Source organism: Callospermophilus lateralis, chromosome 2 (genome assembly GCF_048772815.1).
Source record: "Callospermophilus lateralis isolate mCalLat2 chromosome 2, mCalLat2.hap1, whole genome shotgun sequence".
In the NCBI taxonomy this organism is placed as follows: domain Eukaryota; kingdom Metazoa; phylum Chordata; class Mammalia; order Rodentia; family Sciuridae; genus Callospermophilus; species Callospermophilus lateralis.
The window spans coordinates 2,773,115-2,790,855 of NC_135306.1; the positions used below are offsets into that span (position 1 = coordinate 2,773,115).

At 60.0% G+C, this 17,741-nt stretch overlaps 1 protein-coding gene across 4 annotated transcripts in view; it reads right to left on the reverse strand.

The window, feature by feature from the left end:
• Window positions 1–1,356: 1,356 nt before the first annotated feature.
• Col5a1 (collagen type V alpha 1 chain) overlaps window positions 1,357–17,741 on the reverse strand; it is a 139,077-nt gene continuing 122,692 nt past the window's right edge. The window contains exons 60-66 of one of the 4 annotated variants that reach the window (XM_076845122.1): window positions 17,351–17,386; window positions 15,804–15,857; window positions 14,764–15,019; window positions 13,367–13,479; window positions 10,901–10,969; window positions 6,965–7,198; window positions 1,357–3,953 (exon numbers count right to left, since the gene is read on the reverse strand). In XM_076845122.1, coding sequence (XP_076701237.1) covers window positions 3,807–3,953; window positions 6,965–7,198; window positions 10,901–10,969; window positions 13,367–13,479; window positions 14,764–15,019; window positions 15,804–15,857; window positions 17,351–17,386 — 909 coding nt within the window. In that variant the 3' untranslated portion in view covers window positions 1,357–3,806. Of the gene's footprint in view, window positions 3,954–6,964; window positions 9,235–10,900; window positions 11,102–13,366; window positions 13,480–14,763; window positions 15,020–15,803; window positions 15,858–17,350; window positions 17,387–17,741 lie in introns of those variants that run through there. The other 3 variants (XM_076845120.1, XM_076845123.1, XM_076845124.1) reach the window with 3 other exon arrangements.

A 17,741-nucleotide genomic window follows, 5' to 3' on the forward strand; every position in this document is an offset into this window, starting at 1 on the left:
TGGGCTGAGGCCCACCTGCAGCTCCCCTGGACCCACATTGCCTTTCTCTCCGACCTGCCTCCACTCCTCCTTGGGACTCCCCTGCAGGGCCTTCAGACCTGTCAGTCTCGGATGGGGTCACACGGCTCACAGGTCTTTTCTAAACCTCTCTCTCCAATGCACAGATTTTCTAGGCGCCACAGGAACCCCCTATGAGAAACAGATACGCCGCTCCCAGCTCCCATCCGAGAGGGCCGAGTCCTGCCTGCTGGTCCCTCTGGGCACTGCTCAATCTGCAAACGGATGCCTCTTCCAACCCTGCAAGTCCCGAGTCCTAGACTCTGCTGTCCTTGGCAGCTGCTCCGAGCAGAGCTTCTCTCTCTTCATGATCCCTTGCCCAGCAGTCAGGAGCAGGCTGCGTGGGTGGCCTCACTCTATTTCCCAATCTGTAGCCCCAGGGCTTGCAGCTAATAGCTCAGGATCTGCCTCCTAGCCTCGGAGGTGTGAGTGACAGTTACCAAATGCTTTGCCTGTGTGCTGCCACAGCCTGGCACTGTGACCCCAGAACAGGGACCGTGATGTGGCAGGCTCCCCTGAGTGGGTGCTGCCCCCCCTCAGTGCCATGTCTCTGCGATGAGGGGTGTCTGGGTCAGTGTTCACAGATGGGACTGTGCCAAAGCTTTGTGAAGGAGGGTTACCAGGCCCTTCCCCAAAGCCTCTGACCCAGAAGGTCTCAGGTTCTGGTCATGGGCCCCTCTGACCAGGTGATATGCTGCTGACGACCTGTGGCCTTACTGAGAGCCAATGGTCTAGGTTACCCGCAGCAGTGCACAATCCCACGGTGGCTTACAACAGCAAGATGTTCCCACAGGCCACACCAGGAGTTCAAAGGGTCGGCGGCCAGGGCGTCCCCAGGACCTGCCAGCAAGGCATTCACTTGGCAGAACTTGGCTGGTGTGCGAGGGAACCACACCTCCAGACTTCAGAGGCAGGGGTCCATGTGCTCAAGGGCATTGGCAGAGACAAGCCACATGCTGCCCCACAGCCACCAAGCCAGGGAGTCGCTCCTGCCACAGGGCTGGAAGGGCAGCACCGGAGAGCTTCAGGCATGTCCAGGAGGGTGCCGAGTAACCAGGGTGGAAAGTGAGCCCGGAACACCGTCGGGCTGAGGCCAAGCCTGCTGAGGCTCAGCCTCCTTGCAGGCCACACCCTCCCCTCCTCCCAAGGGTATGACTGTCACGCCAGGTCCCTGCCACACTCCTCCTGTGACCACTGCCATTACACTGAGGGTTCCTACCATCCTGGGACCGTGCACTAAACACTGGCGTCATGCAGCGGGGGCCTGGCCACACTAAAGAATACAGCCAATCACATGTGTTCACGGTGGAAACAGTCAACTTGATTTATTGAAAAACCATTACAATCATTCCTGGCTTACACAGGTTTGAGACACTTTGGAACGCCTTTCCTGGTCGTATGACATGTCTGCTGGATCATTAGGACATGCTCGATGTGCCAGCCAGCGGGGTACTGTGGGGGCCCAGTGCCCTACAGCCATTCCCGCAGGTTTTCTGTTTACCAACTTTTTTCTTCTCACCAAGGTTTGTCCCCTTATATGTGGGGAAGAAAAAATAAAATACTCCAGAAGAGTGTCTGCAAATACAAGAAGTAATTTTATTGCAATACGCTGGGGCTGAAGTTGGTCAGGCACAGGACAGGTTTGGACTTCAGTACAAATCACAACACTGTGAGGGGACCGACAGGAAAAGACGGAATAAAAGGACACACTGGATGGGGCGAGAAGTGGAAACAGAATCACATGACCTAGACGGAATCCACGGGCATCACAGGGCAGTCCTCCAATATGGCTTTTCTCACAGGACATGAGCATGGTTGTCACCGGCAAATCCTGGCATCCCGGCTTCGAGAAATCTCCAAGCCAGACTTTTCTTTGGCAAGAGTGAGACTTGATTTCCAGGGACGTCTGGGACACTGGCGTCAGTGGTGTCCTTTATGCCTCGGGTGCTTTTGCTGTGGCTTCCTGAGCCGCACGGGGACGGGAAGGACTGCATTGGAGCATGAACCAGGCTCACTCCCAGGCCACCTGCGTTTCCCACGGTGGAAGGAAAGGACGCAGCCGGAGGGCAGCTTTTCACAGTGAAGGGATTGCCTCTCCCGCTGGTCTCGGGGTCCTCCTGCCCGCACAAGAGGCCCCCTTGCCTTGGACAGCGGGGAGAAGAGACAATGCCCAGAGGGTCCCGTTCCAGCCCTGAGCTCCAGAGCGGCTGACGCCCACATCCAGGACCTGTGCAGGTGGAAACCCAAAACGCTTCATGGGAAAGCGGCGCCGCGCAGCCCTGGGGAGCCTCAGAGTCCACTGCACAGTTCTCAGTCTGCTGGGGCAGCGCTGGGGCCACCCCACAGCTTCATCGTGGTCCTTGAAACAGACAGAAATTAGCACCACAACATTCGGCAACTGAACACAACCTGCTGTGGGTACACCATGCACGAGGCAGAAAGTCTATTTTGCATGTGTTTTCAAATTGTGTAGGCACAACCCGGTTCTGGTGACAGGCTCCGGGAGCAGCTTCCCCACCACCCACAGAAACAGCGGCTCTCGAGCCCACTGGGGAGGAGGTGACCGCGCTTATCTCAGGGTCCTTGGCAAACACTGAGCTGGCGGAGGCCAGGGCTGGGATGGGGAAGCCTGGAGGAGGAGGTCGGCCAGGCCCCCGTGTTGGCCAGGCCCCCTGAGGCCCTGGGGACCTCAGGACACATAGCACCACAAGAGAAGTGTGAACATCAGCACCAGTTTTCACCTGATTCTCCACTACAGAGAATGCGGTTCTCTGCCCTGGAATCTTCCCATCAGGCTCGGCAGGAAGGAAAATGGAAAAGGGAAGCAATCAAAATTAATTTAAGCCTGCTTGAACCTAAGTGCATGTAGAAAAGGCAGAGTATCAAATTCCTTTTTCCTCCCCATTAAAAAAAATAGTCCAGAGCTAATCAAAAAATCATCTGGAAAAGGGCCCGGGCACCTGCTTTTCAGCGGCAGCTTCACCTCCTGCTGACCTGGGCGACTTTCCGATTTATTGCACATTCCTGACAGGCGGGCAGGAGGCTTCCCACTGCCAATCCAAACCGGCCTGCAACCTGGAGTGGACACCTCACCCATCTGCCTGCTCTCCCAGTGGGCCAGGGGCTGGGTTTCCACGCACGATTGAAAGTCAGGCACACTTAACATTTATAACAATACAATACAAATATTTACTTAAAACTCACAAAAACATAAGCACCTTTAATCCATGGGAAAGGCACAAGCGATGACATTTGGCCTCTGCATGGATCGTGTGGAGGGTGGTTGGGAACGGAGGCTTGGCGACCTTTACAAGGCTTGCTTCGGAACATTTTTTGAAGGTCAGGGCAGATACATGTCTTCAAGTTGAATTCTTAAAAAAGTGATATCCAAATACTGCAGCCCCCCACCCCCACCCCCTGCAAACTGTCCTGAACACCAGGATGACGGGTCAGGAGAGCGGGGGCCAGGGCATCGTGGGCCCGCTGCCGTCCCTGTGGCCGGGGTGGCTGGACGTGGGCGTGGCTGAGGCTGTGGCAGCTAGGTCATGTGATTCGGCTCTGGGTGGGGACGCCACTGTTTCCCTCTGTTCCCTCTGGGCTTGGGGTGGGCGCCGTGAGGTGCGGAGGCACAGATGAAGTCAGGCAGGAGGGGAGCGAGAAACCTTCACTGTCCAGGATGTCGTGCACGAGACACTCACGAAGGGCGTGTTGAGGTCACAAGGTTGCTCTCAGAGACGGGCCGGCAGCTCCTAGCCCATGAAGCAAGCCGGCCCCACTTCAAATCCAAATTTCTGTGATGCTTCACCAAAGTCGTTGAACATGATGTCGACGATGGGCACCTGCTCCACCCTGGGGGTGTCGATTTCCAGCACCGTCTTCTGGTAGCCTTTCTTGGTCTGGGGAGGAAGACGCAGGCAGACAGCGAGTCAGAGCCAGGGTCCCTTGGGGTGGCCCAGGCCCCAGAACCAGGCTCAGGGCCCCTTTCCTCCCCGAGCTTCAGCCCACTGGTGAGGAGCCGCATGGCGGCAGACCCACCCCCCATACTCTGCAATCCAGGGCACATCCCACCACCCACGGCACAGTCCTGGGGTGGGGGTGGGCGTCAGAGGGCAATGGAACAGTCCAGATGTGTCACACACTGCGGGAAGGACCTGGCAGCGTCTACAGCCTCTTCAAGCCCCTCTACCCCCAGGGGTCCCTGGAATCTGCATCTTCCCAAGGACCTCGGGACACCATGGGCCCCCACCCCCCGTCCTGGACAGTGGCCTGTACCACTTTAGACGGAGACTGGTGTATACTCTGAGCTGAATCTGGCCCAGGAGGTCTCCTTCCACCACCCCATCCCTGGTGGAAATCATCCAGGGGAAAACAGGGAGGCCAGCACAGAGCCAATGTGGCCAGGGTGCAGCCTGAGAGGTCCCAGGCCACTCTGAGCCAGAGACCCCAACATCACCCCACTCTGCCCTGTCCACCTACCTGAGTGGGGAGCATAGGCCTCAGGCCTTCTTCCCGACTGTGAGGGCCGAGTTGTAACCCTGGATCTACATGAGCCCCCGCCCCCAGGCTAATGGTAGGAAGCAAGGCCTCTGGGAGGTGAGGAAGGGATGTGCCCCATGAGTGTCCCCAGGGAGACCCCTCATCCTCTCTCTGCCATATGAGGACACAGCAAGAAGCCGGCCACCTCCCACCCAGATCCCTACCCTGCTGGCACCCTAGCCTGGCCCTTCCAGGCCACAAAGCCATGAATAACCGCACACTGGCTGCTGCGGTGGCTTGTCAGGGTAGCCGGAGCACACCAGACCTGAGCCAGGCCAGCTTGCCAAGACACTCCCAGATGCCCAGCTCTCAGAACTAAATGCAATGACAAATTCCTGTCTGAAGCGGCCACGGCTGGGGGACCAACTTGTTAGAAGCGACAGACAGCGAACGCATTCTCTGCACTCCATGTCCTCGAGGGCCACGGGCTGCACCGAGTGGGCAAGATGCGGGCTGCTGCCTGGGTCCTGCCACAGCACGCGCATCAGCCTCCTGACCTCCCACCTGCACACACCCCAGGCCCACGCTGCCTTGCCCCACCCCACCAGGACACCCCGCCTACTGCAGTTCCAAAGCCAGCCGGGGAGAGCCCCAGCCCAGCCGGAGGTCTTGATCCAGCAGCTCCCTCCCGGGAGGGACTCAAAGTCTGCACTTTTCACACGTGTCTCAGACACTCTGATCCTTGAGGTCTGCTGGCTGCCCCTTGAAGGACTTACTCCGGGTCACTCAGGAACTCGACAGCACTAACACTGATGGACAAGAACCTTGCTGAGCTTCCAAGGAGCCAAAGCCTAGGGGCTGCCTGGCCAGGAGAGCCCGAGCAGGTGTCAGAGCCCCTCAAGGCTGCCTGAGGGGAGAGGAGGGAGAGGCCAGGTGTGCCTCTGCAGCTTTCAGAAGCATGGGGTGGGCGGCCTGAGCTGGACATAGTATCTGGCACCCACGCCCCTCCTGTAGAAGGGGTTCCTTCTCCAGCCGGCGAGGAGCAGCCGAGTTCCCTCTCCTTGGACTCTGCTCCCACCTGTCCCCAACTGGGAATCGAACGAGATCCCCAGGCTGAGACCCTCGGGAGCCATGTGACCTCAGCCTCAGGGAGCTGCACCTTCGCCAGCCAGCCAGCTGACCCCAGGGCCACCGGTCCTGCTCTGCTGCCCCGCCAGGCGCAGGGAGGGACAGGCCCCCATGGTGGCAGCACTGCTCTCTGTCCACCCAAGGGACGGGCAGCATGTGCTGAGCTGGCAGGTGATTTGCTGGATTTATGGGGCCCCTCCACTCCAATTATCAGCACACTTAGAGGGGGCGTATTTAAAGTAGGCTGCCGCCCGCTGCTCTGTTACCCCGTTATTCCAGAGGCATAAATAACCATTATGGGCTGGCAACAGCCCCGGGGGGCGCACAAAGCTGCACAAACAACGGGATTTATGTGGCGCAGCTCCTTGGCCCTCTTGCCCGGTGATTTGTGGCCCTCCACAGGGCCAGCCGCTCAGCAGCCCCGTCAATCAGGCTACCCAGCCAAACGAGGCCAGAGCTGGAATTCCAATTTCCTGAGCTGTTATTACACTATGCGTCAAGCAGACCTCCTGCGACTGGCCCGCGTGCGGGTGCCAGAGTCCCCCGTGGGAGCTCTGTAATTAAATGAGAGGGTCGTGACCTTTCAAATCATGCTGAACCTCTCTGGGGTTCGTGGGTGGAGCCCTCGCTGGTCTGGTCCAGGCTGAGCGCTCCCCTGGCTCCTGCGCCGCTCGGCCAGCTGCTCCCTGCACCTGAACTCCTGGGCTGGGCTGCACCGCGGGGCCAGGTTTCCCACCACGGATTACTCTGTTCTCAGCCATCACCTCCCCGCCTTTCAAAGGCGGGGTCTTCTCCCCAGGAGTATGAATGGGAGGAGGCTGCCACTCCCTCCCCAGCCTCGCTCCAGCCTAGGGACCCTCCTAGCCCACATCTTGCCTCTATCCAGAGATGCTCCGAGGCCACCAGGAGCTTAGAGAGCTGATGGGGTGGACAGGATGCTCCTCTCTAGGAGCCGGGCTCAGGGAGGCCTCCTGGGCTAGGGAGACTGAGGCCAGCTCTGACAGCAGCCAGTGCTGGGAACCGGGAAGACCAGGAGGGACCACAGAAAGTTCTCCTGACCAGGGAACCAAGGGAAGGGCTCTGTGTGGGCCGGGGGCTGAGGACGCTCTCGCCTGCCTGTCTCACCAGCTATGCTGCAGGGGGCAACATGTGCCAGCGCTGGTTCTGTCTGGGATCTGCCTAAGGAAGCCACGTGGACACCAGCCAGGCCGGGGCTCTGGGATGTCCCAACACCCAGGCACACAGCCCAGGTGCCCCATAAGCTTGCACTGAGCAAGGCGGGGGGCGGGGCCCCGGCACTCACAGCGCAGCCGTCCACCAGGGCGCGGATGTACGGGTTGTTGTCGTAGGACATCTCCTCGTCGTTGGAGCCCAGGAAGCGGATGGCCTTGTCGTAGCTGCCCGTGGAGGCATCCTGCCAGGCCACTGACTGGTAGCAGTTGTAGGTGACGTTCTGGTGGGCAGAGGCACTCAGCAGCCGCAGGAAGGTCATCTGCACCACGCCCACAGGGTTGCCCTCGGCGTCCACATAGGAGAGCTGCCGGCAGGACAGCAGGTGGACTCAGCAGGGCCAGGCACACGGCCACAGCCAGAGCCCCACGTCCACTGGCCCTGGACTTCGCCCCTTGCCTGTCTCCCCTGAGGACACTGCAGGGATTCCCAGTCCCCACGTCCCCCAAGGCAGCACTTGGCTCTCTAGGGTTCCTAAGGACAGTGAACCACATCTTACTTCCCTCCAGATTTCTGGTGCTCCTCCTCCAGGAAGACCACCTTCAATTCCCTCCCCCCGCCGGGGCTACCTCTGTGTCCTCCCTAGACCAAGCTTGGAGAGAACAGGCTAGTGGCCCCTTTGCTTGGTACCGGGGCACAGAGCCTGCTGCCATGGCCAGCCAGCCTGCTGTTGGGCTGGGAGGCCTCCTGAGGGAAGTAGCCCCGTCCTCTGGGGATGCCCATTGCACCTGTCCTCCCTTCATTCCACCCACTGACCTCCTCCCCTCTGCCTTTCAAAGGCGGGGTCTTCTCCCCAGGAGTATGAATGGGAGGAGGCTGCAACTCCCTCCCCAGCCTCGCTCCAGCCTGGGGACCCTCCTAGCCCACATCTTGCCTCTATCCAGAGATGCCATCCTGGAGACCCCTGTGCCTCCAGGCGATGCCCTGTGGCCTCTGAGGAGCCTGCTGGCCTCCTTCCCAGATGGCAGGGTCTGCCTGGCTTAAACGTGTTAAACGGACAGGGACCATCTGGACAAGCCCCCGAGGGGCAGTGCAGCGTCTCCAGGGCTGGGCTGGAGTGCCAGGAACCTGGGCAAGGCTTGGCCTCTCCTGGTAGATGCACCAGAGACCAGGACCAGAGAGCGGGAGGAGGCTTCCTGGGGCTTCTGTGTCCACTCCCAGGTGGGATGAGATACCCTCTGCCCTGAGCCTCCATAGCCCCTCTGCTGGAGCACTGCTGGACACTCCCAGGGAGGACTGGCCACTCCCACTCCCTGCTCCAGCCCTCAGTGGCCCTCACTGGCTGTGTTGGCCCCTCTCTGCATTCCTCCAGTCCAGCACTGGCCCTGAGACCCAGGTGCCGGGGTCCTATCTGTCACCCTGGCTGGACAGAGGGCACTGTGAGGGCAGAAGCTGGGCCCATATGTCCCTGTCATTGTGCTCCAAGGCCAGCAAAGGAAGGTGCCCATGAACTTCTGTGAACGGAGGAAGGGTAGCTGTCAGGAACCCAGGACGTACAAGGCCCTGGGCAGGGAGCCTGTGAGAATCTGGGGTTATGGGGAGCAGGAGACCTCAGAGAGCGACTCAGGTCACGTGGGGGACATGCAGGAAGGCTGGCCTGAAGCAGGTCAGGGCTATGTCCACACTGGGGTGACTGCACAGCCCTGGAGGCACAGGGGTGCTCCAGGATGGCATCTTGCACGCCGCTCCCCCCCTCACCGGCTGGGCTCCCAGGAGAGCGGGCAGGCTGGGGCCTGGCCACACAGGCCTCCCTGTGGGACCCCTACCCCAGCAAGCCAGGGACGGCTTCTCCAGCACCACCAGCTAGGTCTGCCCACCTGGGCATGGGGCAGTGCCGGCTCTCCCAGAGGTGAGGCTCGGGTTCTGCATCTCTTTTGCAAACTCAAAGCTTTCTGAAATGGTCACTGCTGCCAGGGGTGCAGATGTCCCTCAGCCCCTTGGTCACAGCACCCTGTCTCTCCTGGCCCAGGCAGGACCCTGAGGCCTGTCTTGGGAAAGACCCTCTTGGGAGAGCCAGGCTGGCCCTTCCTGCCCTGGGCACTGTTCTGGGGAAGCAGGTCTGACACTGGCAGTCCACCCCTGGGCCGTGGACGCTCCACATTGTCTGTGTCAGTGCACCCAAGAGGAGCATGAGCACGTGGGTGGCTACTCCATGGGAGCTTGGGGGTGGGAAGTGGGCAGCAGGAAGGTGGGGGTATGATTAGAGAGCACGGAGTGTGTGGTGACAGGCCCAGGGCCCGCTGCTTCCCGCCAGGTGGAGGGCCAATGCCGTGCCCTCAGAGGCCTCCGCCAGACCCTGTGGAGGAAAGCTGGGTACCCACCACAGTCCAGCGTCCAGCGCTCCTGGGAGGAAAGGAGACTGACTGAAGGGAGGCATGTGGCGCAGCCAGGGCAGCTGACGCAGAAGGACCTGAAGCCCTCGGTGCCCCAGGTGGTCAGAAGGCCCAGGGCCCATGGCCCAGGCTGAGGGCGAGAATCCCTGAGGCCCAGGGAGCTGTAATGGCCTGTGGCACTGTGTGGTGGCATGTCTGGTTGAACCAGACAGGGGGCCCACATCTCAGAGTGGCCTCTACCAGGGGGCCAGAAACAAGGCAGGTGGACTCCCCTGGGTCGCCCTGAATCTCTGTTCCTGTCCACTGTCTGAGAAATAGGACAAAGGTCAGAGGTGGGCAGGCCATTTGGGCCGATGGCTAGAAATGTGTGATCCACAACTACTTCCTCAGGGTGAGGAAATGGACTGGGCACCGGGCCTCCCAGGAGAAGGCCCAGGACCAGGGCAGGGCCTGCTGCCGGCTTGCCTGGCGGCTTCATCCCTGCTGGCCCTTCTGCTGGCCCTCTCCCACCGCTGCAGGTGCTGCCATGGAGCCCTCCCACCACGCTGTCCCTTCAGGTCCTTCTGTGTGCCGGTGGGCTTTCTGAACAGCACAGTGGGGGGAGCAGAAAGAGACGCGGGAGAGAAAGGGACAGGAAGGTTGGTGTCCACAGAGACAAAATAGCACAGGCCGCCAGACGTGGCCACAGAGAGCACAGGCCTTCAGCGCGTCGGAACAGGGCTGGGTGCCTAGAATCCGAGGCCTGAGACGTTGACCCTGAGCCAGGCGTGTCCCAGGCTAAGGGACGAGGCTTTAGGGGAACACGGCAAAGGCAGTCAGAGATGGCAGCTCTAGGTCCTCGGGGGAACACAGCCTCTGTGTCCAGAGCTGGGACAGGAGCTTCGGGAGGCAGCGAGCAAGCTGGGCTAACCCCAGGCTGGACGCCTAGACCCGAGAGCTGGCTCCTGCATGCCCATGGACCCTAGGGTCCTGCCCACTGGGCCTGAGAGCTGGGTGGGAAAGGGAGTCTGGGCTGCACGTGGAAGGGCACGGAGCCTAGCAGCCCGTGGTGCTTGGGGCAAAGCTGTCTGTGGGACATGGACACGGCCTCACTGAGATCCGTCCAAGCTGGCACCCGTCTAGGCCAGAGAACCTCCCACTTGGTTCTCTCAAGAGCGCCAAGCTCTGTATACCCTGAGAAGGGATCCCTCACGGGCTGACATGGCTGTGGAGGGCCCGGCCGCATAGCTGCACAGCTGGGTCAGCAGCCCCCAGGGGTGAGTGTGGCGAGGTCCTGGGGACAGCGCTCGTCCTTTATGTGGACAGGACCCACTTCACTTGCCCTGACCATTGGACTTGTGAAAGTCCTGCTGTGGTCTGACCTCGGGGCCTGGCACCTGGGCTGTGCCTTCTGTGGGCAGCCTGGCAGCCCAGGCTTGTTGCCCACACCCAGTTGTGGCACCGAGTTTCAACCCCTTCAGCTACTGCCATCAGCTACTGCCAGGCTGGGACGAGCTCTGGTTGGGAGCAGGGGGACAGGTGCGCAGAAGGAGCTCCACACCCTTGGAGCCTACGTCACAGGACATGGAGGAGTCCGGCCAAAAGGACAAGAGCAGGTGTGGCCTGGCGGCAGCAGTCCATGCAGAGCCGTGAGCCAGGCCGAGCGGCAAGCAGGCAGCCCCGAGGCGGCCACTTACCAGGGAACCCCGCTTGTACTGACTATACCAGGTGGAAGGCTGCTCTTTGGGCCAGCGGGCCATTTTACTCTGCAAGATAGGAGACGGGCGGGTTTAAAGTGGCAACCGCAAAGGAGAAAAAGGCCACCTTACCAGTTTACCACGCTTGAATTCACTGAACCAGGAACCCGGGTTCTCTTTGGGCCAAGAAGTGATTCTGGCCTGCATGTCGGGCAGGGCAGGGGGAGGGAGAGAAACAAGATGAAAGGGTTACTTCTCCTGCCTCCTGGACACGTCCCCCGTTCTCCCCGGCCCCTGGGGTCCCCTGGGGAGCGCCTGCCCACTCCAAGAGCTGAGGCCCCTGGAGGAGGCCCCTGGTGGTCAGGCAGGGTGACAGCTCCATCTGTCCAGGGACTAGTGCTGATGCAGCCAGTGTAGGGCGCACACTGCACGTCAGCAGTGGGCACGCAGAGCTTGTGGGTGGACGAGCACACGGCAGACCCTCAGACCACGACAGAGAGCCGGGATGAGAGCCAGTGTGACCGAGGGGCTGGGGTGGGCACCTCACTCCTCCCCTCTGCCGAGGAGCTGGTGCTGGGACAGACAGACCCACTGTGTGTGTGTTGCGAGTGCACATGGTGTCATGCTCGTTGTGTGTTTGTGTGTGGTGTGTGAGTGTGTGTGTGCTGGGTCTCCTCTGGGGCTGTGGGTCTTTGCGGCCACACCTGGGCCTGCTGTGACAGCAGAAGCAGGGCTGTGTAGGATGTCTCCTGGGATCGCAGGGCCAAGCCAAGGCCCTGCATGCACCCCAGGGACAGCTGCTGCCCGCTCCCAGAGGCTCTGGAGAGAGGACTGTTTCTGTAGAGGTTGCGGCCATAGGTGCCCAGGTCTGGCCAGTGGCTTGGGCTCGGTGAGCACAGCGAGTGAGTGGATGGCTGAGTGAGGCCTTTCTACGGCGACACATGCCCAGCACTATAGTTTTGAGAGCCTTCGGGGCCAGCTTGGGTTGAGCTTGGGTTGACCAAGTCCCTCAAGGACCTGTGGCCAGGACCCAGCCCACGGGACTCATGGTGAAGAGACACCAGTTAGAATCCTTAGTCACTGCCTGGGCTGGCGCCTCTGAGCTGGCCCTGTCCCAGGAGCCAGAAAAGGGCACCTGCTGGGGGAAAGGGTGTCCAGGCTGCTTGTCCTGCCCAGAGCCCCAGCCCCACTCTCCTTTCCAAATCTGCCTGTCAGGGCCAAGCCCAGTTGTGGGAGCAGCTTCCCCGTGAACAGGGACCCCCAGCCTCTGCTTCAAACCTGCTCCAGCTCGTTTGCAGTGGCCCAGCACCACCCAGAGAGGTCTGTCTGCCCTGGGTTAGGGAGTGGTTGCCCTGTTGGCAGAGGACAGAGCAGAGGAGGAGGAGAAACGTCACTCTGGGCCTCTGTCTGAAAGAAGGAAAGAAGAAGACCTCCCTCCACTGGGGAGGTCTCTGTGCCAACTGCCTGTCTGTCTGTCTGTCTCTCTTTCAAGCCCAGGTCTGTCACCGGGGAGGCAGGTGATCAGGGTGTGGAAGGTCAGCTTGGAGGACGGTGGATCAGAACACAGGTGCCCACAAACCTCCAGCCGTGCTCCAGCTCCTGCTGCTGCCCACGGGCATCTGACCCAAGGGCTGCTGGTGCTTGCTTGTTTGCGGAGTGCTTTGGGGAGTGAGGGGCAGTGGCCCTGGGGACACAACTGTTCCCCTTTAGTAGGAAACTGCTGCTCAGGCCCTGAGGCCCTTAGGAAGCTGCATGGGGCTCATGGTGCTGAGCCTGCTGTGGTCTCCAGAAAAAGGACACGTGACACCCACCAGCTGTGTTGGGGACGTTGAGGAGGAGCACCTGTCCCCTGAGGCTGCAGTCTTGGTCTTCTCAGCTAGCAGCAGGGCAGACCAAAGTGGCCCCTGCTCAGACGCACCCTTTGCGTGCACATTCACCCACACCATGCCCACGCGTGTCCACGCAGGACAGAGTCACACAGAGATGCATACTTAAGTGGCATTTCATGGCCTAATGACTCAGACCTTGCTACCTGCCCCCAGACTGTAGGATAGCGCATTGCCCTCAGGAGGCGTAGAGCAAGTCCCCTGGGAAAGAGCTGGCACCAGGAACTCAGGGACACAGCAGCTTCCTGAGGATCTTAGGGTCACTTCATCACACCTGTGTCAAATGTCCTTCCTGGGCTGTAGGCCAGTATCAGGAAACACAGGTCACCTGGGAAAGGCGGCTGGCTCCCAGGGTGAAACCCCAGGCAGAGACTACTGTCCTCCCACCTGCACAGCCCTCACAGCCCTAGGAGGCTCGTGCCCACTTGAAGCCACAAGACCTCTTCTGAAAGCAACTTAGGTCTTCTTCTGGGTTTCTGGCTCTCAGCCTTAAATCTGTGCGCACTGAAGCACCCAAACCCTGGTCTGGCCCTGCCGTGAGACGGAGGCCCACTGGGCCACAGGGTGAGGCGGTACTCACCCCCTCAGACTTCTTGTCTGGGAAGATGCACGTCGACCCTCCGGCTGTGAAGTTGCAGTAGACTTTAAAGGAGTCCCTGGAGCACCCTTGGTTGGGATCTACCCAGTATTCACCTGGATTCAGAGACAGGGAGGTGGGCTTGTGAGGACTGCTCCCGGACAGTTCCAGAAGCTGCTTCAACACCCCAGTCTGGCATCACAGAGCAGCTAGGGCCACCAATGCAGGCCTCCTTGTGCTGCCTTCCCTGCTGGGCCCCTAAGAGAGGGGACAGAGTGTCCACCGAGGACAGAGCTACAGCAGGAAGCACACTGGGCAGGTGTGTGGTGACCAGGGGAAGGTAGCTGGACCATTAATGATGGGAAGGCAGGGAATGTTCTGGAGGGAGCTCTGGAAATTCATGGCTGTGGAGCGAGAGTCTCCTGGGACCACAGACATCCCTGGGTCTTCCAGGAGGCAGCCATGGGGGCTGTGTCATTCAGTTAGTGCCCGTCCTGTGGCTCCAGACAGACCTGCATTTCCTGATGATCCAGAGTGTAGACCACTCACTGTGGGGGTTCGGTGTTTGGGACTGGGGTCCCTGATGACTTCAGGGTATGGCAAAGTTTCTGAGCAGAGGCCTAGGATGCCCGGTTGCTATGGCAATGCCCTGCCTGCTGAAGTCTTACCAGCTTCCACCTTACTCTTAGGCACATAGCTCCTGGGAATAAAGGACTTGCTTGCTTCATAACTACAATATCTCACCAAGCTCTGGTGCTCCTGGAGTTGCCCGCCTAACAGTAACTTCAGACAGTGGACCTTCTGGAGAGCTGCACAAAGCTCCCGACATTGCACATTGTAACTGTGAAATGTAACTGCAGAATAAGCAACCTTCCTGGTACTCTAAACAATAGTGTGGTTATGGTATAACGACCCAATGTGACCTACTGGTGTAAATAAACGTGGCCTGGACAAAGAGCCACTCTGCCACCTTCCTGCCCCTGCACTCTGTCTCCTCTTTATATTATTATTATTATTCTTTACAACTCACCAATAATGGCTGCAAATTCTGAACCTCAGGCCAGCCCTTGCTAAGTGCCAGGCCAAGGGCATCTTATGCAATGTCCCCTTTACCTGTCCTCTCACAGGCAGAGGTTTTTGTCCCTATTTTGCAGACCTGGAATGACAAGGCTCAGGGCAAGACAGGTACCCCCCTGAGAATGGCCAAGAGGGACAGAATCCAGGTCTGGCCCGCCTGGGAGCCTGGCCTCTCTCCCTGGCCTCCTCTGACCTGTCACTTCACCCTGTGGCCTCCACAAGTTGGCAAAGGGACAGCCTGTGTGTCCTCCCACAGATGGTGAAGCCGGGAGGTGACTGTCCTGGCCCGGGTACCCATGGGTCAGGCGCCCCTCAGCCCTCACCATCTGGGAAGTCGGGGTGGCAGAGCTGCAGGTCTTTGCAGGTGCGGGCGGGGTTCTGCTGCGTGCCCAGCGGCCGCTTCATCTGCTCGATCTCCAGCTTCAGCGAGTTGAGCGATCCGAAGACCTCCTCCATGCCGTCCGCGTAGTCCATGTAGCTCTCGCCTGCCCCGTCGTCCAGCAGCTGGCTGGCATCGATGTTCCGACGAGTTCTGGACGCCTGGATTGGCAGGGGCTGGATGACCTCACCCGGGGGGCCCTGGGGTGCAGGAAGGCAGTGGTGAGTGGAGGGGAAGGAACAGGTCCCAGGCCAGGACGGAGCTACACAGCCAGGGCCTAGTTGGCCGGCCCCCTCGGGCCGGTGTCCTGGGCTGGCTGGACGTCTGCCCTCAACGTGGCTCTCTCCCCTCGCCCACCTGCTCTGCAGGTTCCTGCCTGCACTGCACGTCCCCTCCAAGCACACCCCTTTCTCTGCAGAGCCATGGGAACCAGCTCAGGGCCTCGCCTGTCTACTGTCCCTGGTTCCTTAGGAGCCAAGCCTCAGGAGAGTGACTGGACTTCCCTCCTCCTCTCTGTGGCCAGGTGGGGCTGCACACAGTGGAGCCACATAAAGGCCTGCTGATGTGGGAAACATGGCGTCCAGGAGGCACCCCGCACTACGACCTAGGTGCTGAGTCAGCATGGCCCAGAGGAGGCTCCCGCACCCCAGGTCACAGGGAGCTTCCGCTGCACCTCTGGAGCCTTACCCAGTGCCCAGCATACACCTACACACACTCACAAATGCACACGCACACCCACAGGCAAGCAAATGCACACACATAGGCACCCCCACACACGATTCCCTCCCGCTCCCCTGGGCAGCTCTTCCCGGGGGTGAGTTGGTTGTGTGGCCTGTATGTGGCCTTGTGTGACTCATTTTCCCTTGCTGTGTCCTGTGACAGGCCCTAGGCATGCCACGTGGGTGCCACAATGTTTCAGAAGGAGCCTCGTGAACACACCTCCCTCCAGTCCCCACCACTTCCTCCACGTCACAGGCTACTCACGGGCGGGCCGGGAAGTCCTGGGTGGCCTGCCTCACCCTTCGGGCCAGTGGGACCCTGGAGAGAAAGACAAAAAACAACCCTTGGTCACAGAAGTGTGACAAGAGCTGACATGTCCCCTAGGGCTCCAGAAGGGTCTGGAAACCAGTGGGAAGGTGGGGGTGGAGACAAGGATGGCAGGGCTCTGCTCTCCTGAACACCTGAGGAGGGAACCTGGGGCCAGTGTCCTCCAAGATGGAGGAGCAGCCCATCCACCTTGGGGCCGGCTGTGCCGGGCAGCTCAAGAAGTCAGAAGGGGACACTGAGAAGAAACTCAAATGGCTGGAAAGCCCTTCATCAGTATCAGGGAAAGCTAAGTCAAAATCACACGCAGTCTCAGCCCACCAGGGAGAAGGCCACTATCAAAAGATAAACACAACCGCCCCTGGAGAGGAGGCAGAGAAAAGGGAGCTCTGGACTCGGCTGCTGGGAGTGTAGTCAGCACAGCCTTCGTGGAGAACAGAGGAGGCTCCCTAAAGAGCGGACAGCAGATCTACCCTGCGACCCAGCCACCCTGCTCTGCACACACAGGCCCCGCGCCCACGGCGGCTGCTCAGTGCTGCTCAGAGCAGAGCCGACCTGGGTGCCCATCGATGGGCCAGAGGATAAAAGGCACGGGCACGTGTGCTCAGGGGTGTGAGTCGGCCACGAAGGCAGGGAGCTCATCACTGGCGGGGGCTCCGTGGAGCTGGGGACACTGCAATATGGGAGACTGTCAGGTGCAGAAGGCAAATGCCCCGTGGCCGCCCTCGTGTGTGATGCTAGTGGAGTCCACGTGGACAGAGCAGCGACTACTAAAGGCTGGGGACGTGGGCCGGGACCTCGGAGCCAAGCACAGCGAGGCGGAGGAGACCTGCCAGTGCCCCACAGCACGGGACCCGTCCACGGCACCCACACCTCCTTAGTGAACACGCACGGGTTTGAGCAGGAAGCTCTGTGCCACGTGCTGGAGCATCGCTCTGCACCCGACCAGGCAGTGACCACATGCCATCAAAGGGTTAACAAATGTTCAGGTGGACAGAAACGCTAACTGCTGTGAGTTTATCATCACACCCTGAACACCTGGATTCGAATGGTCACCATTCACTCCATACATTTGTACAATTAGAATAATAATTAATTTTGAAACCCAGTAAATGTAGCAATATAATTTCTGTCTTTAAAAAAACGGAAAGGAATAACCCCAGTGGCTCAGGAGGCTGAGGAGGAGGACCATGAGTTCAAAGCCAGCCTCAACCACTTAGCAAGGTCCCGTCTCTAAATAAAATATAAGCAAAGGGCTGGGGATGTGGCTCAGTGGTTAAGCAACTCTGGGTTCAATCCCCAGTGCCAAAAAAACACACCCCAAACCCAAAGCTAAAGGTTATCTTTACGTCAGGATGCACAGTGGGGAATGGGGAGAGACGGGAGGAGGAGCGGGCAGGGTGGGGTGCAGGGGCCTCATCCCAGGACTTCGCTTCTTCCCCTCCCCCAGCAGCTCCCCAGGTGGGGCCTTAGGCAGCTCCACTTACCGAAGAGCCTTTAGCACCTTTGGGACCTGGCGGACCCTGCAGGGAGTAGAGGTCAGGCGTTAGCAGGGGAAGCTGCTCCGGTCCCTGTCCTGCTCAGCCCAGGTCAGCCTGCCCATCCACCCAGCTGGGAAATGACAACTCTGGTGGCCTCCAAGCAAGAGTGGAGAGTGCCTGATGATGTACCATCACCCCACAGCACCCAGAGGCCCGGGGCCAGGGCCTCCACCTTGGGCATATGGACCAGGGCCTGACCTTCAGACGGGGTGGGTGAGGACAGGCTCAGGGCTGTGGGAGAGCCTCGGCAGGGCTGGCTCTGCCCAGCACCAGGGAGGCCCAGTCTGGGGTGCTGGGGGTGGGTGCCCAGCTCATGCCTGCCCAGGCTGGCCCTGCC